Genomic DNA, 25967 nt, shown 5'->3' on the forward strand with positions numbered 1-25967 from the left:
AGATAGTGCTGAATTAAGCATAGTCAACAGGAAGATGGACTTTGAAATTAATCACAAAATTAAAAGGAAGACAAAGTCGTAGGCGTTTGACATCTGACTTTTAGTACAGACTCCCTTAAAGGTAATATTTTTGCAGTGTTCCTCATGCTTGGGAAAGATATAAGTGTGTCCAACTGCCTGTTCCTTGATTCACAAATAATAGCCTCCAGCCCCAGGGGGAACCTTAAAACAAATCTTAGAATCATGAGACTCAGCAAAAGGACATAAATAAAATTAGGAAAAAAAAAAAAAAAAAGACAAGATTGACCAGACTGACAAATCCAAAGGGAGATATCAGGAAGGTTCTTATTTACCAGATGCAAATGAAGAAAAAACCAAGTCTCCTGAGAGAAGGAAGAAGTCAGGGCAACCGAGCTGCATGTCAAGAGCTCTTGTCCTGCTGTCTGAGCAGGAAGGAGACTGGAATCCATGTGCTGATGTTGGAACCAGCACGGCTGAGATCCGTGCCGGGATGGTTCACCAGAGGAAACACGCTTGGGGCAGCCTTTAAAAAGAAAATTTCCATCTGGCTCGGGATCTGAACGAGCACAATGGCCTTGTGGGGTTGCTAAGCTCCCTCCAGAGCAGTGCAGAGCTCGCTCAGAGAGGAGCATTCCTGTTCTCCAGAGGGGCTCTCTGTTCTCCAAACTGGAACATCCCGGGCTCGTGCTGTGCCTGAGCCTGGGAATCTCTTCCCTGAGCACACCTCGGGGAATGGCCAGCTTGGGGAAGGAAAACATTTACAGACAACCTGACTTGCTGCCATCTCAGCAGGAATAAACCATAGGTAGAATATCTCATAAGCAAAATATCCAACCATAGGCATTGATTTGACAGGGACAGTGATAAGACGAGGGGAAATGTTCTTGAACTGAAAGAGGAGGGATTTAGATGAGTTACCAGGAAGAAATTCTTTGCTCAGAAGGTGGGGAGGCTCTGGAACCACTTGCTCTGAGAAGCTGTGGCTGCTCCTTCACTGGAAGTGTCCAAGGCCAGGTTGGACAGGGCTTGGAGCACCCTGGGAGAGTGGAAGGTGTCCCTGCCCATGGCCAGGACTAGAGTGAGATCTTCCACATCCCTTCCAACCCAACCCATTCCATGATTTTATGACAAACTTAATCCTCAATTTTTTTTGCTGGCTGGCTCCCTTACACTCTGGTTTTCCATGAACCATTTACCAGACCTTCATGGACTGTCAAGATCTGGAGAGCACAGTTTGGGAATTACTGTTCCTGACTATTCCTTGCATTTATTGACAGTGGTACTTCGTGGTGAGCCCTCCAATTGCCTTCTGCTGTTCAACTCCTTTTAACACCTTCCTTAAACTCTCCTTTGCAAGAAACTGTTGTTCTTTGGTGTCTTCTGCAAACACGAGTCTGGCTTCCACTCACCTCCAAGATAAAATGTCCCTTTTCTACCAAGCTGCCTTCTCCACTCTGCTCAGAAACACTGGGAATGTGTATTTTTTTCCCACATTAAAAGGTAAAACTTGGGAGATCCTGTAGAAAAGGAATGGAGGGGAATGATTCTCAAGAAAGCCATCCGAGTCTTGGAAAAACCACTGTGTTTGCTGGGTCGGGCCCAAGACTACTCTTTGTTTTTCCAACTCAGAAGTTCTTTTCTCTGCACTTGGTTTTCTAAGAATGTGAACTCACCCGCCCCGTCCTGTTTACAAGCTCGTAAACATGTAGATCAGATTTGGCTGCAGGGTAGGCCTTGGAAGGGCTGAATCCTACTGGGAACACATGGCACACTATACACAGCAAGGCCAGATCTGCTCTGCACAGAGGAAAAAGGCAATTTTTCATTGGGACCAACCCAACTCCGGGAAAAAGAAAATGTACCCAGGGCAAAACGCACAAATCCTGACTTCAGTTTGAAGCTCGAGGTGAGCAGAACTCACCTGGGGGGGGTGAGTATTGCCAGGACCCCAACACAGGTGACACCACTGGTCTGGAAGGATCCTACAGTGAGCCACTGTGGAGGCTGATGGCTGGGAATTCTGGGGAGAACCCGCCAGCATTGGGAAAACTCGGAATCGAGAGGAAGTGTGGGAGCTTCCTCGGCGTGTTTCCACCGTGCCAGCCCCGAGGGCCTTTCTGTTTGTATCAGAAGTGGGCAGACAGGACGTCACTGGCCGTGGAGCCTGGCACTGCAGCCCTTGTCCCCTCCCAGCACTGCCAGCTCTGATGGATGCTGGACAGCATCCTCCAGAGAGCCGCTCCGCCGCGCCCGCTGCCGTGGCGTCACGGAGGAAAGGGTGGGAGGGAAACAAAAAAGGATGGGGGAGGTGGATATTTTCAGCTCTGATGAAAAATTGTGGCTGGTTTCGCAGGCTCAGGAGGGGTTATTCAAGACCAGGCAGCCAGCTTATTTCTTTTCAGGCTTGGAGGGGAAAATCCTCCAACGCCTGCCCTGTTTCCGCGCTCGGCTCCAAGGCACAGCCCTTTTGGCTTCAGCTTGCATGGAAAAAATCCACATTTCTCATCACTCACTTTCTCTTTCTTTGTGTTTTTCTCCTGCGATAAGAAGGGAAACTTAAAAACCCAAACCATATTTCCGTCTTTTCCCCCAACGTGGAAATATTCAGGGGAGATAGCAAAGAGTTGGTCAGTCTCTCTCCAGCCCTGAAAGACATTTTTCAGCTGATATGAAGCTCTAAACACATTTCACTTCAAAAAGAGACATTTTCCCCCCTCTCTCAGAAAACAATGGGTCAGTGGAACTGAGCTCCAAAAATATATCAGGAGTGGTGAGATAACAACATCCTCATCACTCCCAACAGTTCCTGAAGCCCTTAACTCGAAGGGATAAATTCTCCTGTTAAATGCTGCACTGATTGCCTATGAAGGACCCCTCTTAGTCCTTTCCCTCATCTCCACAGGGAAGGTCACCTCTGTCTGATGTGACCACAGAATTGTGGAATGGTTTGGGTTTGAAGGGACTTGAAAGATCATCTCATTCCAAGCCCCTGCTGTTGGCAGGGACGCCACCACTAGAGCAGGTTGCTCTCACCTGGTTATTCAGCAGTGATGCACTTAAGCCACACATTTTGACACAAGAGGCAAAAATTGGCTGCCTGATTGTCTTATCCATGGAGCTGAGCCTGGGACAAGCACAGAGACCATGCTGGAAGGACCAAGAACTGTGAGAGCAAACCAACCATCACATCACAGTGGTTTTGTATCAGCTTTACAGGCACAGGGAGTTTTAAGGAGGTATTCCAGAGGGAATGCAAAAACCATGCTGCATTTGCCTGGTTTAAATGCCTGCACAGGGCAGTGGGGTCTCTGCCGAGGAGAGAAGAGTGTCTCAAAGTGTCTCGTTATGGTAATGAGGCTCTCTCTCCACTGACATGCTTCCTGCTCCACCTCAGCCCTATTCCTATTTATATTCTAATTTCTGAACCTGAAGGGAAAGGACGAAGATTCCATCTTCGTGGCACTTTGAGTACTGCCCATGAGATTCTGTGTTCCTCTCTTGCACCTTTTCATTGGATAAACAAATCTCTTTGCTCCCATGCAAAATATTCTTGCAATATTTCTTCACTCACTGCTCAGAAATATCAGACATGGCACATGGGGTACTCTCCCTGCCATGATTCCTAATTAGCTCTTGGATATGCAAATTTTGCACGTTTACTTCTCATTCCAGGGAAGTGACTCTAGGTAGGCTTTCAAACTCTCCTTGAGAACGTGCTGCTTTTGTGGACAGCCCTTATCAAGAAAGGAATCATCCCAGGCAATTATTATCCCCTCTTTTTTCCATCATCACCAACTAGTTCCTGACTTGCCGCCTCCCTCTGGTGACTTTGATGTCTTCTTATTTCAAGGGAACAAAAAACCCCATGCCATGTATGACTGGCTGTGCTTCTGCACTTCCACCAGCAGTGCTGTCTAAAACCTGGGGAGATTCTAAAGTCTGTGGGGGTCCCAGTGGGTCCCCAGGGTGGATTCAGAAGATCTTTGAGGGGAGTTGTTCAGTCCCCTCTTTGTGTGATGAATTTAAGGCTGGATAAGGAGACTGCTCTTGCTGTGAGGCACCACTGAGCTTGCCTTCAATGCAGATCCCTTATGAACCTCCTCCAGGTATCCAAAACACTGAAAAGAGAAAATTCTCTGGCAACTGAAGCCATCTGCCTCAGCCAACACCACTGACCTGCTCCTTTGATATTATCAACCTGTTCACAATTAAATATCCTGTACTACTGGGTGAAGCACTGTGATGATCCCTAACATAGAGGTTGTGGCACAGATTTTGAAGGTTGTTACACACTGAACTCTCATTAAACTCGTGGGCATTAAGCATGAAAATATCTTCTGAACATGAGAGTTCCCAGTATCAACCCCAGTACTGCATATATTAGCAATAATGTCAGTTCTGGATCAGCAATTGTGCTCACCCTGCACAGCAGCACGTGGGAATATTTTGGTTAAATGATTCATCTGGAGGAATGTTTTTCCTTCCAGGAACAAGCTGATGACTTGCTCTTACAGTCACCTCCCTTACGGAATGGCTGTCAGGGCTGTTGGCAAAAAGACAGGTGTGATTCACCTAGGAGCAACATGTCACACAGAATTTATAATAATAACTCACTCTCAGATCATGAAATGCCAAGAATGAGAGCAGGTGAACCAGACCAAGAGAGACTGAAAAATGGAGGTTACTCATGTGGAAAATCATGTCCCTTTTCTGTGCCCACAGAGCAGAAAAGAAGCCAAGGAGACAGAAAATGCTCTCAGGAGCTCTACAAGGCAACACAGAGGTCTGGAAAACTCGACTTAGACTGTGAGATTAAAGGGTCTTGATGTATTTGAATTATCCAGGAGAAACTGAAGTGATTTGCTCACGCTTCATGGTGAAATACAGGAGAAGCTGTTTCTGATGGCAAACATATCTTTAATCTAGCCAAGAATGGCAGAAAAATTTAATGGCTTGAAGTTCTAGCTAGATAAATTTACTCTGGGAAGAAAGCAGCCATTTGTAATAGTAAAAATATAAAACAATTGGGAAAAGCATAACTGGAGGCAGGGATTCTCCATTATTTGCAGTCCTGAGTTAATGCTGAGTTCTCTTCAGGGAGAAAACTTTTCTTTGAGTTATGGGGGAGTTGAAAAAATTATTGAATGAGGTGCTTAGGGCTGCAGGAGTCTGTGAATCACTGCAGCCAGCCAGAGCAGTCCCTTCAAACCTTGAAACTCCATCCCAAAACGTGGTGGGTCTTGAATATAAAAGAGTTGTAAAGATTACCCTGACACAGAGAACTTCAGACATGATAAGGGCAAGAACTATTTAAGAAACTGCTTGTCTGCTCCAGAAACTGCTTTAATTAGGAGTAGCAGTGACCTTTATTCCCTGCTGTAAGATCTTTCCCGGTGTTCCACACGTGTGCTGTGGTGTCTGCATTTCTGTGCATTTGATTGCACTTGGAGGCACTGACACTGAGTCAAGCATGCGTGTCAGGGGGTTTAATTTGAGCTTAATGAGGGTTTTGCTTGTTGGGGATCATGTCAGCATTTAATTAATGACAATGAACTACACTGTTGATATTTGAGAGCAGTTAGTCTCTCCGTGCTCTCACGTCCAGAGTTAATATCCTTTGGTGCGCCAATAATTACCCACAGCAAACAAGGCTGGGAGGAAACAAGAACTGCAGGGACCTTTCTGAGCCCTTCCCCACAAAGAAAGCTGCTGCCACTTGCTGACACAGGTGTCAAGGTCTGCAAGGACCTTGTGAATGCCATGAGCAGAGCCCTGAGCCAGCTGTGAGACTCATTCAGGTCCCAGCAAGATTAAAGCTCAATTTTTTTGTGTGTGCTGCTGAGGAAATCAGTGTATGACATTCAGGGCACTGGGTATCTGGAAGAAATTTCACTCTTTGTTGGTGATGAGGCCCCAGCACAATTCCACAAAGCCAGTGGCCCAAATCCCCATGATTTTAATGTGATGAGATGGAGTTGTTAAGATTTGGTTCTTTTGCAGAACGTGTCAATCCATGCTCAGGAACAGAGCTACCTGGAAATCCAGGTGCGTGGTTTGGGGGGAGTTTCACTGTTTGATATTTGTTTTCTTTAAAACAAAAACAAAAACAAAAACAAAACAAAACAAAACACAAAAATCCCCCCAAAAAACCCCCAAACAACCCAACAACAAAAAAAATTAACGAAAAGTTCTGAGGAACTATGAATTAAAAAAAAAAAAAAAAAATTAATAGAACCTCCAGTGCACACTGTTGTCTAAAAGGGATTCCTTGGGAACCTGACAACTACCAGCTGACATGGAAACACTTGTGAATCCATGGAGAAAACCGTGGCAACAGTCAACCACCACTGGATGGATCTGCACTGTGGGACAGCCTGCTCTCTCCTCTTTCCCAAGATTCCACAGCCACAGAGTGCAGAAAATGCAAAGTTCTTGGCTAAGCACATTCCCATGGCTTTCCCTGGGCTGAGCCACACAGAAGTTCAGGCAATGGAAATCCCCCCCCCAATCCTTGGAATTTATGAATCTGGCTATCTGGAGTGTCCTGAAGCCCTCCAAATTAACATACTTGTAGCAGGAAGCCTTGAAGCATGAGAGAATCCTTTCTGGAGCCAGGATGCTCAGGGCTTCCAGGTTACTCCAGGCACTGGATCCAGGAGTCATTCCCGGGTTAGCCCGGAGCTGCCAAGGTTTCACTCTGATGGCTGCATGGTAAGAAAGCCATGGAAACTTGGCGTGGAAGGGCTGCCCTGGAGCTAGGAGGAGTGATTGAAGTGGAGGCTGTTCAACCTGGGATGTTTCCGCTTGGTTTTCCAACCGGCGTTTCCCAAGGGAATCCTCCTTCGCTGGCCACCACCCAGAGCAGCTGCTTGGGGATCTCGTAAATCCTGCATCAATGTTTCACTCACTTTGGGCCACTGCACCCAGGAGAGTGGCCAGTGCTTTGCAGATGTGCAGGAGGCTGAGTGCGTGCCCCAAATGTCACAACAAGGTCAAATGTGACCCGTTTGCATTTATTGCTGGCTGTGGATTGACACTGGGGAGCACTGAACCTGCTGGAATAACTCGTCAAGGAAGGAGAAAGGGAGAGGTTGCACAGATGGATCTATTCTCCATTCCCACTTTAACTTCTGCTTAATGGTTCTCTTTTCTTTTTTCGAGCTCCTTCCTCACATATATAACGCATCATTTCCCAGCAATTTAATGCAAGAGATGAAATCAATCACCTGCAGGCAGCTAAACCGCCAATTTTGGGGCTGTAAAAGCCACTTCCAGAGTTTGAAAATGCAAATAGAGGCAGGTCTGTGCTTTGCAGCAGCGTGGATGCACCAGACTTTTCAGCCCTGCACTCCTGGCTGCTGGAAAAGCCAACACTTCCTCCCCAGCGGGGCTGGATGGGGCAGCAAGTTGGCTGCTCATTTAGAGGAACAGAAATGCAGCAGGCAATTGCAAATTTAGTCTCTTACTCTTTTGGTTTCTGATGAGAAATGGAGGACAAAATCTGAGGACAAAATGCTTCTACTCAGACAATTTCAGCTTCTGTTGGAAGAAAGTTCTTCCAGTTATGGGAGATGACCAAATCATGCCTTGAAAAATGGACCTTGAAAAATGAAGGGGGCAGCCACAACTTCTCTGGGCCACGTGTGCCAGGGCCTCACCACCCTCACTCTAAAAAATTTTGCCCTTAAATCCAATCTCAGCCTACTCTCTTTTAGTTTAAAAGTGTTGCTCCTTTCCCTGACATTGCAAGCCCTGGTAAAGAGCCTATCTATATATTTCTTAAAAGCCCCTTTAGGCACTGGAAGGGGCTCTGAGCTCTCCCTGGAGTTTTCCCTTCTCCAGGTGAGCACCCCCAGCTCTCCCAGCCTGGCTCCAGAGCAGAGGGGCTCCAGCCCTGCAGCAGCTCCGTGGCCTCCTCTGGGCTCTCTCCAGCAGCTCCAGGTCCTGCTGCTGTTGGACCCCAGGGATGGGGCTGCTCTCCCTTCACCCCCCAGCCTGGGCTGACATCCTGCCCTCTCCTGGCACTGGGCTATGTAAACAAGATGAAGAAGTTGGGTGACAAAATATTCCCCTGGGTGACAAATCAGTCCAGAGTCTGAGAGAGATGGGCTCTGCCCTCAGGGAAGGAAGAGGGGTTGGACCAGCCCAGAGATTGCTCCCTGGAGGAGACCCTGGGGTGAAGGTGGTCTCTGCCCTCCTCACACCCTGGAACATCCATGATCCTTCGTTCCTTCTCCCTTGGTTCCCTCAGAGACCTCCTTGTGGGATAAAGAGGCCTGCTATCAATCAGGCCTGTGAGACAGCTGGTTATAATCTCCTCTTTGATATCCTGGCGCTGAGAAATCCCTGGATGCTCCCACTGAGAGAGAGGAAACAGCCCAAGTTCCAGGCTGGCCCCACAGACTTGGGAATCTCCCAGGTCATGAACCTGCCCCTGTTCCTGCTTTCCTGTCCCAGCTCTGGCCAACTTGGGGAGGTTTGGGTGATGCCCAGAGCACCAGAGAGGGATTTGGGGGTAACACTGGGAGGGATTTGTCCCTGTGCCTGATCCTGACCTGGTGCCATAAATTTATTGGTTGCCTCTTTCATTCACATGTTGGAGGACACAAAAACAAATTTTCATGTGGAGAAAACTCATAAAATTATTTTTGCCAAAGCAGATGAGAGAGAAAGAAAGAATTTGGAAAACAAAGGCAAATTTTCAATATTGAATATTTTCTAAGCAAAACTTTTCTTTTGGGATAGGGAGGAACACACATGTCAAAGTATTTTATATCAAAATTTGTTTACATTTAAATTTACAAATCAAACCTAATCAAAACTCAAGTGGAAATAGGACATTATGGGTCATTTTGAAAAAGAGAGTTTAATTTTCTTTTGACCCAACTCTTCCCTCACTAGATTCTAAATCTGTTGATAAAGGACCATTATCAGCCTTCTGGATCTCCCCTGGGTGCTTGCACATCCTCATTATCCAACTTTTCATTGAAAACATACACATTTTAATGCTTGAAGTCCTTCTGTGCATCTGCTGTGCAGCACTTGTGGGAGCCCCACAACCTAGCGGTGCCCAGAGGTCAAAGATTTGCACAGTCAAACTCACAAAAACAAGGCAGTGAAGTCTTTGGAGTGAGGAATCACCATTTTACAATCAGAATTCCAGCTCCTACACACATGCTCCTGGATGCAAATGCAGTCCAAATAGATTTTATTACTAGGAATAACAAATAACAAATTGTTCCCAAATGATCACATTCTTTGTTGTTTTGCTGTTTGTTTGGGTTGTTTATTTTTGTTTTCCTGTTTGTTAATGGCAACAAACAGCTCAATTTGCTTTTCATTTGTGGGCCTTTTCTGAGTGGTTTTGCAGACATTCCCAAATTTAATGGGAACATCTGCCTAGTGGGATGGGTTTTACTCCGTGCCAGTATTTGGGGGAATGGATGGCTTAGCCCTGATGTCAGTCTTGGTGTTTTCTGCTGAAATCTGCAGGGCCCAAACTCCAGTCAAAACCTGCCACAGTGTTTCTGTTTCCTGCAGGGAATGAAATGGAGAAACAAGCAACAAGGATAGCCAAGGAGAGGATGAAAACAAGGGAAAACTTGCTAGTGCTGAAACTTTTCTGAGTGGCCAGCCTAGCACCAGCAGAATTGGGATAAAAAAGACATTCAGGGTGGGGTGGAGACCAACAGCCACTCAAGGAGGAAGGATTTAACCTCGAGAAGGAAGAAAACAATCTCTGGGTACAAAGATCTCTACAGGTACCAGGGTGACAGCAGTGGTGACCCCAATGCAGACACCTAAATTCAGGGTCTTGCTTTGCAGAGCCCTTAAAAGTGCCCACAGCATTTCCTGGGTGCCTGCCAGACCCTGAAGAGGGTTTCCTCACCTCTGCCTGGCTCAATCCCTTTGTCCCTTCACAACCAAAATGATTTCCTGTGGACTCTGGCACCTTTTTCAAACGTGTGTGGTAGAACATTGTATGGTCTACATGTGGTAGCACCTTGATGACACAGTTTGGAATAAAATAAAGGTTCCTTAGTCCCCAGGCTGGAGAAGAGGGAGAGAAAGGTGTTTAGAAGGACAAGAAATAAATAAGGAGACAGAAAAATGGACTTTCCAAGACCATTTTGCTGAGGTGGTTGACCCGGTCTCCATGGGGACCATCAGGCAGTGTTGGAGGGGGAGGATGACTCACATCTGGCAGGGGAGCAGCGTTTCTTCATCCACATTTCAGCACTGCCAGATGGGGACCTCGGGGCTTCGAGGTGTGACTCCTCCAGTGACCTGGGGAGATGTTTCCAGCTGGGTTTGGAAGAAGGATCCTACGGAAAATCCCTCATGGAACAAAACAGCAGTGAAGAAGATGGGTTTATGAAATTAACCCTGTGGTACAACCCTGAGCGTGAGCTTGGGCATGGCAGGGAGCAAACATTTATTTTTTAGACACTTTTCCTTGGAGATCTCTGTGGCATGACCCAGAATTGTCCAAACCCAGTGCCAGCTTCACAGGCAGAGCACCAAACTGCATAACCTGCACAGGGGCAACTGTGGGGCTGACATTGGTCTGAATTTATGTTTCAGGCTTTGCCAGTGTCTGTGTGAAAGGCAAGTGAGCAACTTTCTCATGTTAGCTTGAGAAATCTTAAGGAGGAATTCAAACAAACTTTGGGAAGTGAGAAACCATCCGCAGGTGGTGTTTTTTTAACATATTTACTGGAAAAAACTGTTTACAAAAGAGTGTAGACTCTAAAGACCAATCATGTTTTTCGTACCGAACCACTCTATAAAAGTAGAATTTAGAAGAATAAAGTTTGCTCTCATTTTCACCATGATATCGAGAGTCATGTTGTTATTTCTGTGCTGTCCAAAAATCATAACAGGCAACCACAGGGGACATCCACCAGCACAGTCCAGGTGCTTCTCTTCTCCATCCCTTCTCCAGGTGAGAAGTGAGCTCTGTCAGGACCACGGCTAACAGGGACGTCAGGGTTGTTACCACACACAACTGCTTGCCCAGACACCCATTTTTCTGCTGGATCTTCAAGAGTTTAAGTGTAAAGTGCAAGGCTGGTCTCCCAAAGCACCCAAACCATCAGTGACCTAAATGAGGGTAAATCCAGAAGGATCAGTAGGGGAATATGGATGGTAAAGCCACCAGGAGCAATTAATTAGGTGGGATGGATTCAACAAAAAGAGGCTACAGAGGGAGAATACCTCTAAGAAGTTGCTGGCCAGAAGGGTGAAATCCAAGGAAAGAATTTAATTACTTAAGGAAGATGTCACGGACACAAACCTAATGAATTTGCAAGGAGACACGGATGTGTTCCCACTGCAAACAGTAAAATTTGCAAGAACTGGATGCAGAAAGATCCAGAATGGCCTCTCCCAAGGCACAGCAGCAGAGGTTCAGGGACAGGGACACACATGAAGCCCAAGTGATTCTGGATGGGATCACGGCTGTTCCATGGGGATCTGCAGTGGCAGTCAATCCTTTCTCCAAATGTGACAACTGCCCATGGTATTTGCCATCAGAGCCACAGAGGGGTACAGACAGGAGGACAATGAGGAAAAGGGAGAAGAAGATGAAGAGCTACAAAGGAAGAAGGCACCTGAGGGATTTCCAGTGCACTTGGTGGGATGTCAGATGTGATCACTTTTCTGCAGTGTTGCTCTCCAATGGCTGATGTGAATTCTGCTGTGAGTCACCCACCTCTGCTTTGAGCAGTAAACAGTTTTGGAGCAAATTATTTTTGTTCCATACATTAGGCTGTTAATTTAATCACCTGTGGCTTCTCTGAGTGCATGCTGAGGGGTGTGCAGCAAGAGTACACAGGGAAGGAACAGACCTTTTCCAGCTGAACGTGTGGAATTCATCCTGACAGGCTGATGGCCCCATTTAATGTAAACACTCTCCACTCAGCCCCCTTCCCTCCCTGCCTTTGACTCCAGCAGCCACAGGCACTGGGAAAGTTCTGTTTTGAATGTAAATACTTTCCCTTGCCCTGTCCTTGCAGCAGGAAAATGAAACCGCCCACATCCTCATTCCCCTGACCTTTGGGGGAAGTTCATGGATCCTTCCTGTAGGAGAGCAGCAGCCATGGGGTTGTTAAGGGATGCTAATGGATCCCAGGAAGAGTCTGAGCATCACACGTGTTATAAAATCGTGGAATTGCAGAGTGGTTTGGGTTTGAGGGACCTTAAGATCATCCAGCTCCAACCCCCTGCCATGGACAGGGACGCCTCCCAGGTTTCTCTGAGCCCCATCCAACCTGGCCTTGTGTGTTCTTTGTTCTCACATCTCAGCGTTAGCAGGGGGGCAAACACTTAAAGTTGTGGTGGGACAAGCTCTGTGTGCACCACAGTCCTGTCCAACACCTTACTGTCACTACCTGTCCTAAATGGAGAGGCCAGACTGGCAGACAAACCCACATTTTCCATCTATTGAGGAAGTCAGTGGGGTCCTGCTTTCCTGGAGCACAGGTCAAGTGATGGACACTACAGAAGAAACTGTCAGGTGAGAACAGCAAAATCACACAAATGACTTTTCTCCTCTATCTCTGCCCATCAACAAAAATTAAGCACTTCCTTGAGAGACTTTCATACATATTTCCTACTATTCCTGCACTGAAGCAAAGGTGTGCCCTTCGGTGCTTGGCAGCAAAGTGAAGGAAGCCAGGCTGGCTCCTCTCAGGCCATCTGAGCAGGCAGCAGTGACCCCTTTATTCTCATTTTCAGGACACAGCTTCAGGATCTGCCTGTGGAAATTTGGATCTGAAGGAAAGGCGCTGACATGCCAAGGTACCAAGCTGCAGGGCTCATCCTAAACTCCAGTGTATGGGATAGAGAGTGAAACGTTAGTGGGGGAGGTTACTGAGTGTATTTCACATGAGGGTGTCTGGTTTTCTTTTTCATTTCTTGGGAAAGCAATCCAGGGGGCAATCCAGGTCATCTGAAAGTAGACACTGAGGTCACCTACATGTCTTGTACCACTGGAGATAAATGCCCTGGGATGTCCCTCCTGGACACTGGATGTCCTTCTAGAAGAGCATGGGAGATTCTCTAGGTCCTGTTTTGCAACCAAAACCTCACGTGGTTTCCTCATCTCCATCAGGGATGGCACCAGGTGTATTTGAGGGTAGTAAATTGCAATCCAAGCCTGGTGAGCAGTCAAGGCTCTGTATGCATGGACAGTAATGGGAGATGAGACATCCACCATAGACAGCACCACAGACAACTCTCCTTAGAAATCTTCACCTGTGAGTCTGATCCCAGCTTCTTTGTTGACCTGCACACCAGAAATGTTTGCATTCCTTGTCCATCAGAACCATGGATGAGAGGAGAAGCACTGATTAAGGAAGGGTTCAGGGAAGAGGGCTCAGGGAGAGAAGGCGGTGGCAGGGGAGGTGATGAGATGCGATGGGAATTGTTCCCTTCTCCTGGGTGGCTTTCCCAGGAGAGCAGAAGCTCTCTGCCACTATCTGCACCTCTCCTTTGCCTAAATGCTGGCAAAACTGCAGTCTGTCTGCATGCAGATACCACGGGGTGCTCTCCTGCCTCCCACATCCATCTGGATCCACTGGTTTGAGCTGCTCCAGCCTAGAAATAACACTTGGAACAGCCCCTGACGCAGAAGAGACTGAAGCACGGGACTAATGGGCTTGTGCATCATGAAGGATGGATCAGTCTGCAAAGAGTCCAGGAGTGCTGCAACTGTGTGGCGTCACTGGAAGTGCAGCACAGCATGATTATTCCCAAATAACCCGGTTTTTGCAAGGCAGAAGAAAGGGAGAGATGCAGTATTTGGAAAATCCTGTGCTTTGCTCCTTCTTTCTCTTTCTCATTACTGAGAAGGGGGTGAGGCCCTGGCACAGGGTGCCCAGAGAAGCTGTGGCTGTTCCTGGATCCCTGGAAGTGTTCAAAGACAGATTGGACAGGGCTTGGAGAAACCTGGGCTAGTGGAAGGTGTCCCTGCCCATGGCAGGGGGTGGAATTGGATGTTATTTGGGATCCAACCCAAACCATTCTGTGATTCCATGATAATATCTGAGTGAGGAATGCACAGAAAACAAACCCTGTGATGTAAAGTCACTCTGCTTTGTTTCCCCAAATCCCCACAAGCCCGTGGCTGGTTGCCAGCTGGACTTCACACTGAATCCTCACAGCTTTCCAGATAATCCCTATGGAAGGAACCCTGGGAACAGAAAGAGCCCATGGCTGAAAAAAACTTTCCTGGTGCAGTCTGGCAAGTGTCTCTGAGAGAACTTGGCTTCAAAGGCTGAGGTTCAAAACCTGGAGCTGCTCTGAACCCAAGTCCTCTGCTCTCAAACCAGGACAAGGGGCAGGTGATGGTGCCACCACTGTTTTCTGTGTGCCCCACGCTCTTCCAAATTGCATTTCTGAGAACACAGCTGGGGAGGGAATACAGGTGTCAGGTGAGAGGGCAAGAAATAACACCATCCCCTGCTTCATCTGGTGACCTTGGGGCTCCAAACTGAGCCCCTGGATGTTGGGTCAGTGCCCTTTGTGATCCTGTCATTACTCATGAGCTGTTTCTCAGTGATTTGTGAAGCTGCTCTGAAGAAACTTGAGCTGGAAAACAGCCAGGGATGAGATATGACACAAGCCCACTGTGCTGGTGACATCCTTCCCTCAGCAATGCCTGGCTCCACATCATCCCCCTGCTGCAGGGGACATTCCTGTCCCTTTCCTGGTCCTGCTGCCCTAACCCCCTCTTGCCTCATTGCCACAATGATACCCCCATTCCTCACTGTCTCTACACTACAAACCAGCAATTTTAGGCTTAGGATACGATTTTCCCTAATTCCAAACAAGTTTCTTTTTTTATCTTTTCCCCACCTAAACGCTTTCATCAAGGTCCTGCTCCTGTCTCCTGGACTGAGCTCTGGCATAGCCCTTCCAGCAAAATCTGGGGCCAGATTCTTGTGCAGTGGGGGCTGTTCCCTGCTCAGTGTTTCCACAATTGATCCTTTAACTGGAGATCTCTTGCAGGGCTGCCTTATGGCTATTTTTTTCCCCATCATGGACATTTTTTTGGAAGGTTGCTTGGTTCTTGGGTTTCTCAGCACTTGCAGTCTTGCATTGCAGGAGCCTTACAGGAGAATACAGCCAGGAGCTCTTTAATTCAGGAGATCAGACAGGGAAACCCCTGTGATTTGCTCCAGCCTCTGACTCACTGGGGGAAATGTAGATCCCATTAACCATAACAAATAAACTCCCGGACACAAGAGGAGCAAGTTTGATTCTAGGTCCTGAAACCAAGTGGCACCAACAATCCCATTTTCCTACAGCACCAGGCACACTTCTCCAGGCAGATTTGTGCTGGAAAGAGCTGGGGCCAGTCCTGTATTCCCTGTCTCCTGCTGATCTTCCTTAACTGAATGCCATCAATTTGCTCACTGTGAACAACAGGAAAGGTGGCTTGGACTTGGCTGGTGAAGGGATTTCTCCCAGCAGGAATCCCTTGTAAATGTTTCTTTTTAATTTATTTTTTTTTTCTCCCAGTTACTGGAGGGGGTAAAAATAAAAGTTGCATTTCAGGGGCCTTAATGGCTGAGCTGTGAATTGCCTCAGGTTGGAAACTGCCCAGGAGGAGGACATGCCCTCTCTTGATGGAGCTGGCACTTGGTTTTCTGCCACCAGATCTGGCGGTTCTTGGGCTTGGCTCCAAAGGCATCGGCTACGAGCCCTCTTGGAGGAGGGCTATTCATTAGCAGCAGCTAAAAACCATCTCCTGTTCCAGCCACTCCAGTTAATCCATCCCTGGGCTGATCTCACCCATAAGTTATGGTGCAGGGAGAAGCAGAGTCTTCTGTTTCCATGTGACAGCTTCATAGAGCACCAAACCAGAGAATGCAGGGCAGGCAGAAGTAGAATCAGGGAACCACAGAGCCACTGAGGCTGGAAAAACCCTCTGAGATCACAAACTCCAACCATTCCAAGTGCCACACCCACATGGCTTTTAAATCCCTCCAGGGGTGGGGATCCCACCACTGCCCAGGCTGCCTTTGCAGGTGTTTGACAACCCCTTCCATGAAGGAATTCTTCCTAAACATCATCCTAAGCAGTGAACAAAGCTGATTCATTAGAATCATAGAACCAATTCAGCAAGTTATCCCATAAGGAATGATGGAAATAAATCTTCTGCTTTGTACCTGCAAGGATAGAGACCCCAAGAATCAAACTCTGTGTTTTGTCCTGTGAAATCTTTCAGAGGTTTGTCCATCCCATGTTGTCTCACATTTGGCAGAACAAACTCAGCTTGTTACAGAGACAATAGATAATGTTTGACACCACAAACTGGATCTTTATTCCAGAAGGGTCCCATAATATCAAAAGGTGCTGTCAGCCCTACCAATACAGCACAGTAATCACAGCATGAAAAAGTCCTATTGATCCATCAGAAGATAATTCAGGTTGCTTTCCCAAGGAAATACACTTGTTTTGTCAAATATAATAAAGCCATCAAACCTAGCTTAATATAGATGAATTTACTGTTACGTGGTGTATTCTGGTATTGGTTACAAAACTCCCATTGAGGCATTTTGTAACATTTTGCTCACTGAATCCCAGTGGTTTCAAGTTTTTCAGGGTCTATTTTTTCCCTGTTTGTGGTACACTACTTACAGCAACTGCCTTGAGATGCGTCAGGACCCTGCCATATAAAAATGGACATTTGGCTTTAAATAGTTTTATTTGGTGCTTTATTTTATTGGAGGGTGGACTGGAAGCAGAATAATCCCTTACACAAGCCATGGAATATCTGGGTCCTACTCCCAATCACAGCATTGCTTTGGCCAGGCAGAAGCAGAGCAGATGTTCAAATTTGGGTGTCCAAATCATTAACTGAGGCCCAGAATGAAGCATCTGTTATAACAGCAAAAACTGCACTGAGCCCCTCTGTCCACCTCTGCCATCCACAGGTAATGGATAGGAAACATTTGGGCGCCAAATAATTGTTTCTGGCTGATTATTTCCATACAAATACAGAGTGCTTCCCTGTTTTCCTGCACCCTGGTGTCCTCTGCACTTGGGCACGTGGAGGGAATCAACACTAATTCTTTGGCTGCATAATTTACTCGTGGGCTTGTTATCCATGTGCCTACTTGTAATTCTCTCCTGTGCCCTCCTGCAGGATGGAAATGTGTTTTCCCTGGAGGGACACCCAGCTCCCAGGTTGTTTTTCTGCCGAGTTTCTCAAGACTGACACAATCCCTGCAGGTGAATCCACTGTTCCCCCAGAGCTATCCCAGTGGGCTGCACATCCCCACGTGTCCCTGTGCCTTTCCCACTGCACACATCCCTGCTGTCATACCCCAGGAATGACACTCTGGCAGGCTGCTACACAGCCCTGATGCTGTTGCAGGAACTCTGAGTGGGAAAAAGAGAATCAGAAATCACATCTGAGGGCTGCTGAACCAAAACCAAAATTTGTCAGGGAAAGCAATGGATTTCCCCTTACTTTAATGCTTTAAGAATAGTCTTGAAATGGTTCAGGAATGTTTTTGGGACAAGTGTTCTCATCTTGAGAAAGGGAGATGGGCTGGAAGATCCCTCCCTCCCTCCATCCATCCATCCATCCATCCATCCATCCATCCATCCATCCATCCATCCACCCATCCATCCATCCATCCACCCGTCCGTCCGTCCGTCCGTCCATCCATCCATCCACCCATCCACCCATTCCTCCATCCATCCGTCCCCTATAATTTAATGAATTTATGGTAATTTGGCATGAGCCCATTTGATGGGAACATCCTGTGGTTCCTCTTGCCTGGATGATGTTCAATAAATCTGACCAGAGCTTGGCACCAGCAGCTTTTGAGGCCCTGTGTCTTTGCTGGTGCTTTTAATCAATGTATGGTTTCTGTGAACCAGGACCAGCAGGGAACATGTGGCAGATGGAATAGTTCATCCCAATTGTTCTTGTTCCAGTTTGATCTGGTGCTCTGGGCCATAGATAATTATTCCAGAGCAATTTGCATTCCTTTCTCTACATCAGTTCTGCCACTTCCACCATAACTCAGAAAATTCCAGGAGATACAAGGAACTGCCCTGACAATCAAAGTAATTAAATGTACTTTTATCCTTTTACTTTCAAATCATCTTTTTTTATCAGGTTTTCCTGTGTACAACAATACTAAAGTTTGGGCTTTTCCTGGGATTGTGTCTTGTTGTAGATTTTTAGTTATTTTCTGATGTCTAACTGGGTGCTGAGCTCGCTCTGAACCTTCCTTCTATGAGGCAGAGTATAGAAATTTTCAGTCCTTCACCCACCTATCCTTTTTTTTCAGGAACTTGGGATATTAGAGCACTTTTAGCACCTTTTCAAATGTGACAGGGGTTGATGATGGGCTCCATCCAGAGCAGTGTGACCAGGTCAGGAGAGGGGACGGGGCTTGGAGCCACCTGCTCTAGTGGAAGGTGTCCCTGCCCATGGCAGGGGGTGGAATGAGATGAACTTCCAGGTCCCTCCCAACCCAAACCATTCTATGATTCTATCACAAAAGAGTTCATCAGGGGGTGAGTTCATCACAGGCACAGAGTGATAACATAAGCCCTTTTTCTATTAGGAAACCATGCTAAATGCTCTTTACCACAATAGAATTAGATTCTCCATTTCTACCGGAACAGATTTGAAATGTGCTTTCACAGTATTTTCCCCATCATTTATTTTACAAGTGGCACTTCCTGAAGTTGAGCACTGCCACGGCTCTGCAAAACACTTTGTGAAAGGGCTCCTGCCCTATGTCAAACAGCAGCTAAAAATATATTTGTGTTTTGGCTTGAAGGAGACCTTTCAGAGCCTGGCTGCTGTAGCAGCTGCCTTTCCTTAAGGGTGAAGGTGGAAAAGCCAGTTCACTTTTCTTCTGAATCACACCTGGAAATGAGCAGCAGCTTCCACTGCAAACACAGCCAGTCTCCAACCCAAGGCAAACATGAGACTGTCAGTCTGGAGGGTTTTTAGCCATGCTCAGGGATCTCTTCAGGCATTCCTTGTCTGGGTAACCTGCTGCTTGTGGATGGACAGGGAGAAGGGAGCCTTTGGTTGTGGCCTTCACCCTTGTCTGGCACTAACTACAGTCCTCATTTCTCACTACGTGTCTTTCCTTCTCACACCAGTCTTGATTTCTGACCAAATCCAAAGAATAACAAACATGGGAGCTCACCATAGGAGCTCAGACTGGAGCATTCTTAAGAAACAGAGGCACTGAAGTACATAAATCACCATCCTGGGTATCAGCTAGTGCATCCTTGATCCCAAGGGATGGCTGTTTCCTCCTAGATCCTTGTGAGGTGCTGATGGAGAAGGTTTTAACCTCCACTCCTGGGATGGTCCTTTCTGAGGACTCACACTGACTTCAGGTGCTCCCCAGTGATGGGATCAGGCCTCCATCCCTCCTCCTATTCTTATTTAATTCCTTTTGGATCAGGTTTGAGAGAGCAGGTGACTATCTACCTATAGGGGGTTCTGGTTCCCTGACCACCTGGCACAGGAGTCCTACTGCAAGGAGAAACCCAGCACCTAACTTTTAACAGGATTTGCCATTAGCAAAAGAGCCAGTGATGCCTCTGTAGAGTCACAGAACTGGTAAAGTTGAAGAAGCCCTCCAAGAACATAGAGTAAAAAAATCCAGACTAGGATATATCCCACTTTTCTGCAAATGCCAGCAGTGCAGACACCATCAGCTCATTAGTTGTGCCTGGATGTTTTTGTAGTCATAGAATCATGCTATGGTTTGGGTTGGGAGGGACCAGCAACACCACCCATGCCATGGGCAGGACAGCTTCCACCATCCCAGGGTGCTCCAAGCCCTGTCCAGCCTGGCCTTGGACACTGCCAGGGATCCAGGGGCAGCCACAGTTTCTCTGGGCACCCTGTGCCAGGGCCTGCCCACCCTCACAGGGAAGAATTTCTTCCCAATATCCCATCCATCCCTGCCCTTTGGCAGTTTCAAAACACTGCCCCTTGTCCTATCACTATCTGCCCATATAAGAAGTCCTTCTGCCTCCTTTTATGAACCTTCTTTAGGCACTGAGGACTCCCTGGAGCCTTCTCCTCTCATGGTGAGCACTCCCAGCTCTCCCAGCCTGGCTCCAGAGCAGAAGGGCACAGCCCTTGGAGCATCTCCATGGCCTGAGACAACCAAAGGGAGACGAACCCTTTGCTAAAACCAGCCTTAAACTCCTGGCCCTACATCTCAGAGAAGTCTCCTGGTAAATTCTCTTGGCAGTCGTTTGAGACCCAGAGCCACAAACCCCAGAACCACCTCCCAGCATCCCCAGACAGCAGCCCAGGAGAGCCCCAGTGCTCTCCACACTCAGCAAAGACACGACCTAAACATGAGCTGCAAACTAGGATCTCATCTCGGGTTGAACAACTCGCTGCCCAAGATCCTCATTAGCCACAGAAGCTGTTAATTGTATTTTAAATCCTGGTGATAGCATCCCGTGCTCAGGAACTGTGACCACACATCCAAGAGGGAGTTAATTACTCAGCTGATAAACAGGCTGTGGCGGTATCGGGGAGTTTGAGCTGATTGAAAGAAAAAAAAAATCATTGTAGGCTATTTGAGCACGGAGAAACGGCTCGAATTAGCATTTAGCACACACACAGCTCTTGTTATCTGGAATTTTGGGTTATTTCAGCTTTTCAGCACTGATGTGATGAATGTTACTGCTGTGTAACTACTGTGGGAGCTGCTCTGCAGAGAGTGGCAAGGGTGTGTGACAACTCAGGGACATCGAGCGTGGCACGAGTGCGAAGTTTCCGAGTGCTGAAGGACTTGTAAGTGGAGCTGAGAGTCTTTTGTCACTTGAAAAATTTAATTTTACTGAAAATTTCAATCAGCCATCAGTGAACAGTGTGACTCAACGATGGCAAATTCAAGTCAAAGAGAGAGGAAAAGAAGTCAAAACATTTGGATATTTTAAGAAGGAAATAGATCACTTATTCATTTCACTCTCATGCCATTTGAAGGCTCAAATTGAAACATCTCTGAATTTTAATACATCCCCATTTACTCTTACGTTGAAACAATACATTGCTCTTCAGTTGAAAGTTATTTTGTTTTCCACGGGAGCTTCACTTTAATTTAAAATGTGTATCAATATAATTTTCAGTTGGTCCCGAATTCTTTCACCTAAGTTTTCTAATGAAATAAACAACACCCATTTTACTTTACCACTTACAACCTTCTGTTTTAGCAGAGCTGGCCCCAGCACATTCCAGCTTGTGGATTTACAGTAAAATTTACTGATTTCTGCAAGATTCAGACCTGTCTCCTGAGCTGTAAAATCCCAGATTAGAAGTTTCTCTTCCCTTCTTGACAGCACTGAACGATTCTCAGATTTGAATAGGAAATTGTAATTAACCAAAGGGGGGCAGGGGAAATCAGAGGCAGCATATTTTGTAGTCGTAAAATAAATGAACTTTTGCTGTGTTTATATTATACATGTAATATGGCAGGAAGTAGAGATCAAAGCTGTGTTTATAGGGGACTTGGCCAGTTGTGTGCTCAGGGGATGCAAAGGGTTTCATGGGAGGCACCTAAAGAATGAAGTTTGGATTTTTAGCTGGTGGAAATCAGTGTGCCTCTTTTGACTTCTCTGATTTACATCAGCAGAGAAGCTGGCTCAAGGGTTTCAAGGCAGAACAGGTAAAACAAAATAATTTTTTTTTCTGCTGAAAAGTATTTTCCTGAGGTTCCTTCTCCAGTTCAAAGTACTGGGAGTAACTCAGAGGAACAGGATCCTGATTTCCAGCTTCATTAGCTGGAAGGTTGTCAGGTGGTTGGAACTAGACAATCTTTAAAGTCCCTTCCATCCCAAATCATTCTGTGATTTCATGATTTTAAGGTGTAAAGGTACAAATAAGGTTTGGAGCTGGTTCCTGCCCTGGTTGGCCAAGGAAGGGAGTATTAGAATGGGGCTGCTCAGAGAGCTCAGCCTTTAAGTACTGGCATCTCCCTGAGCCCCACAATTCCCAAAGTGTTCATTTGCAGGTTACACCACCTCCCCTCCATTCCCCCAATACATCTGATCACTGAAAGGGAAACTGAGGCATGGTCAAATGGGATAATTCATCCTGGGTCTTGCAGGGAGAGGAGCTCAGCACAGCCTTACTGCTCCCTGCCTGAGTTATACCATCAACTGCAACACTCCCACAGGGTGAAAAATCCTCACAGCAATGATTTCACCCCCCTGGAGAGCTGAGCCAAACCCCCCAAACACCACCCTCACCCACAGGGAGACCTGGAGCAAAGAGGCACCAGAGAGCAGCATGGTGAGAGCAGACACGCACAGCCCTGATTCACCACTCCAGGGACACCTCAGCTTTCGAGGCACCATCCATCCCAGAGGATTATCCCACTGCAGGGTGTCCCACAGCCCTGGGCTCCAGCTGCCCCTGAGGACACAGCCCAGGGAAACAGCTCCAGTGCTGGAGGGAGCTCAAAGCCTCAGCAGGTCAAAATCTGTCCTGCAGTCACGACGCTGTTCCCACTGACATTTGAGAGGCAGCCCGGAGCAAGAGGATTTGAAAAACCCTGAGAAAAGTGCAGCCCCAGCTGTAATGAATTTTTCCCTGGCCGCGGGGTTGGTGGGACACGAGTCCCCCATGGGCTGTGGGACACGTGTGTCCCAGCTGGCAGATGGAATGACAGCCCTCTCTGCTTTGCTGAGCTCTGTGCAAAGGCTGCTGCTGACACTCAGGAATTATTTTAGTCTCTTTCTTCCCAGCTCCAGGTTTAGCTGCAGCATGCCAGAGGGTTAATCAGGTCCCCTGAGCTGGGTGCCTGCTGTCGGGGTGAGGAGCACTGGCTTCCCTGCTGCTGGTGCTGTAAGGGGATGTTGCTCTGGACATCACTCATCCCCGGTGGGCTCTGTGCCTGCTCAGCCTCCCCTGCACGCAGGGGGGAGCATCCTTTTCACAACCAACTTGCCAAAACTTTAGAGCACAACTCGTGAGACAACCCTAAATGAGCACACGGGCACTCCAGCAGGGCCACAGCTCCTGGGGGTGGCGGATCAGTCCTGGAAAACCACACGGGATCTTCACCCATCACCCTTAGGGATAATACCCGGTCCTGCTCCGGCTCCCTGCACAACAACAGCAACCCGGGAAGTCAAGATTTGTGCTTCAGGCTCTGACACACTCCTTAGAGGGATAAAACCTCGCTCATCTCCTACAGAGGTGGGAGCCCTGGACCCACAGGGTCATGTTCCCAAACTGGGAGAACGAGAAGATAGGAAAACTGGAGACCACTGTGCCAAAAAAGCAGCCTGTTTGAAACAGAGCTGCTTCCTCCTTAGCCTGAACTTTGTTAGTTAAAATACTGCAAGCAGAATGAACTAATTAAAGCAATTATTATGCTGCTATTTTATTCATTTGCTATCTACTTTGATTGACTATATGACTTTGCTTAATAAATATTGAATAAGTGTTAATTAATTGAAATAATTAATCCCTGGTTTATTCACCTATCCCTCATTTCCACGCATGAGTTTTGTCCTGAAAAGTTTGTCCCAAGGAGCAGGCCCCCAGGGGTTCAGCCCCAGGCAGCAGAGCTGGGATGGGGTCACTTACCAAAAGGCAGGATGAAGAAGAAGGGGAACCAGCAGAGGATGAAAACACCCACGACGATGGCCAGAGTCTTGGCTGCCTTCTTCTCCCGGGAGAACTTGAGGAGGCGCACGGAGAGGGAGCTCCTGAAGTTGTGCCCCTTGCTCCGGGTGCTGGAGAGGGGCTCCTCCAGCACGCTGCGGCAGTGGATGCGCAGCACCACCTCCATGGACTTGTTCCTCTCCTTCTTGACCCCTGCCTCCAGGCTCCGCGTGGTCCGCCTGGCCACCACGTAAATCCTGAAGTACATCACCAGGATGACCATGAGGGGCAGGTAGAAGGAGAAGAGAGAGGAGAACAGGGCATAGCCCGGCTCCTCTGTGATGCTGCAGATGCTCTCGTCCGGCGGCGGCGGCTCCTTCCAGCCCAGCAGCGGCCCGATGGAGATGACCATGGAGGAGAGCCACACCACCACGAGGATGACCCCCGCCTTCCTCTCGGTCATGATGGTGGGGTACTTGAGGGAGTACTTGACGCCGATGTACCTGTCCACGGAGATGATGCACAGGCTCATGATGGAGGCAGAGCAGCACAGCACGTCCACGGCCGCCCAGATGTTGCAGAAGATGCGCCCGAACACCCAGAAGCCCAGCACCTCCAGGGTGGCCGAGAAGGGCAGCACGGTGGTGCTGAGCAGCAGGTCGGCGATGGCCAGGTTGACGATGAAGTAGTTGGTGACCGTCTGCAGGTGCCGGTTGCAAGCCACCGAGAGGATGACCAGGATGTTCCCCACGATGGCCGAGAGGATGAAGACGGCCAGGAAGACCCCCACGCCCACCGCCTGCACATCCAAGGCGAAAGTCAGCGTGGTGCCGTTGCCCTCGGGGGTCTCCTCCCCTTGCAGCCCCCAGGACCGGTTGGCAGCGCTCTGGCTGCCTTGTCCCGTCCGGTTCTCACTCAAGCTGCCATTGCTCAGCTCGGGGAAAGTCATTGTAGAAAAAGTCCGGGCTCCATTGAGGGCGAGGAGAAAGCGGTGCCGAGGCGCAGCTCCCCCGGCATGATCCCCGGCTGGCAGCCCCCGCCAAGACGCGCTCCGCACCTCGCTCCCCCGGCCGGGCTGGAGGGATGGACGGAGAGAGAGATGGAGGGATGGAGAGAGAGGGAGGGAGGGCAGGACGCGCTGCCCGTCGCCCCCCGCCCGCTTCACGCCGCCCGCCCGCGCTGCCCCCCGTCCCCGCTGTCCCCTCCGCTCAGCCCCGCCGGCCCGCCCGGGGGGGCAGCGCGGTCAGAGCCGCCCCGCCGCCCTCGCATGCTCCGGGGGCTGCGCTGGGCACGGCCGGCAGCGCCCGGCGGCTCCGCGGCTCCGCGCTCCGAGCGGCGGCGGCGGGAGGGGCCGGACGGGCCGGGGGCGGGCGGGAGCCCCGCGCGTCAGGTGCCGCCGGGGGAGGAGGAGGAGGAGGAGGAGGAGGAGGCAGGGCTGCTCTGCGGGACGAGGCGAGCCCGGGTAGAGTGAAACCGGCAGCGAGATGATGGAAGGGGTCCAGGCGAGGTGATGATGGAAGGGGTCCAGATGAGGTGATGATGGAGGGGGTCCAGGCACGCTCTGGGAGGAGGCAGCCCCCGGGAGGGTCTCGCAGCAGTGGGGTGCAGCCCAGGAGGGTCACTCAGACATAGGGTGTAGCCCCAGGAAGGTCACTCAGTACTGGGGTGCCGCTCTCCGTGGTCTCGCAGCAGTGGGGTGCAGCCCCCAAGAGGGGTCTCGCAGAACTGGGGTGCAGCCCCAGGAGGAACACTCAGCACTGGGGTTCAGCCTAGAAAGGGTCACTCAGGACTGGGATTCATCCCCTGGAGGATCACTCAGCTCTGGAGTGCGGTCCCAAGAGGGTCGCTCAGCATTGGGGTCTATCCCCAGGAGGGTCACTCAGCAGTGGGGTCCAGCCCAGGGAGGATCACTCAGCACTGGGGTCCATTCCCAGGAAGGGTCACTCAGCAGTGGGGTCCATCCCCAGGAGGGTCACTCAGCAGTGGGGTCCAGCCCCAGGAAGGGTCACTCAGCCCTGGGGTCCATCCCCAGGAGGGTCACTCAGCCCTGGGGTCCATCCCCAGGAGGGTCACTCAGCAGTGGGGTCCAGCCCCAGGAGGGTCACTCAGCAGTGGGGTCCATCCCCAGGAGGGTCACTCAGCAGTGGGGTCCAGCCCCAGGAGGGTCACTCAGCAGTGGGGTCCATCCCCAGGAGGGTCACTCAGCAGTGGGGTCCATCCCCAGGAGGGTCACTCAGCAGTGGGGTCCATCCCCAGGAGGGTCGCTCAGCCCTGGGGTGCAGCCCGGGGTTCGGCGCTCCCGCCCGTGGCCGCCGGAGGG

At 49.0% G+C, this 25967-nt stretch overlaps 1 protein-coding gene across 1 annotated transcript in view; it reads right to left on the reverse strand.

Moving 5' to 3' along the window:
• ADRA1D (adrenoceptor alpha 1D) overlaps positions 1 to 24902 on the reverse strand; it is a 39000-nt gene extending 14098 nt beyond the window's left edge. Inside the window, exon 1 of the mRNA XM_063401388.1 lies at positions 23630 to 24902. Within this exon, the coding sequence (XP_063257458.1) occupies positions 23630 to 24596 (967 nt within the window). The 5' untranslated portion in view covers positions 24597 to 24902. The remainder of the gene's footprint in view (positions 1 to 23629) is intronic.
• Between the last annotated feature and the right edge of the window lie 1065 nt (positions 24903 to 25967).

Source organism: Prinia subflava, chromosome 7, assembly GCF_021018805.1.
Source record: "Prinia subflava isolate CZ2003 ecotype Zambia chromosome 7, Cam_Psub_1.2, whole genome shotgun sequence".
NCBI lineage: Eukaryota > Metazoa > Chordata > Aves > Passeriformes > Cisticolidae > Prinia > Prinia subflava.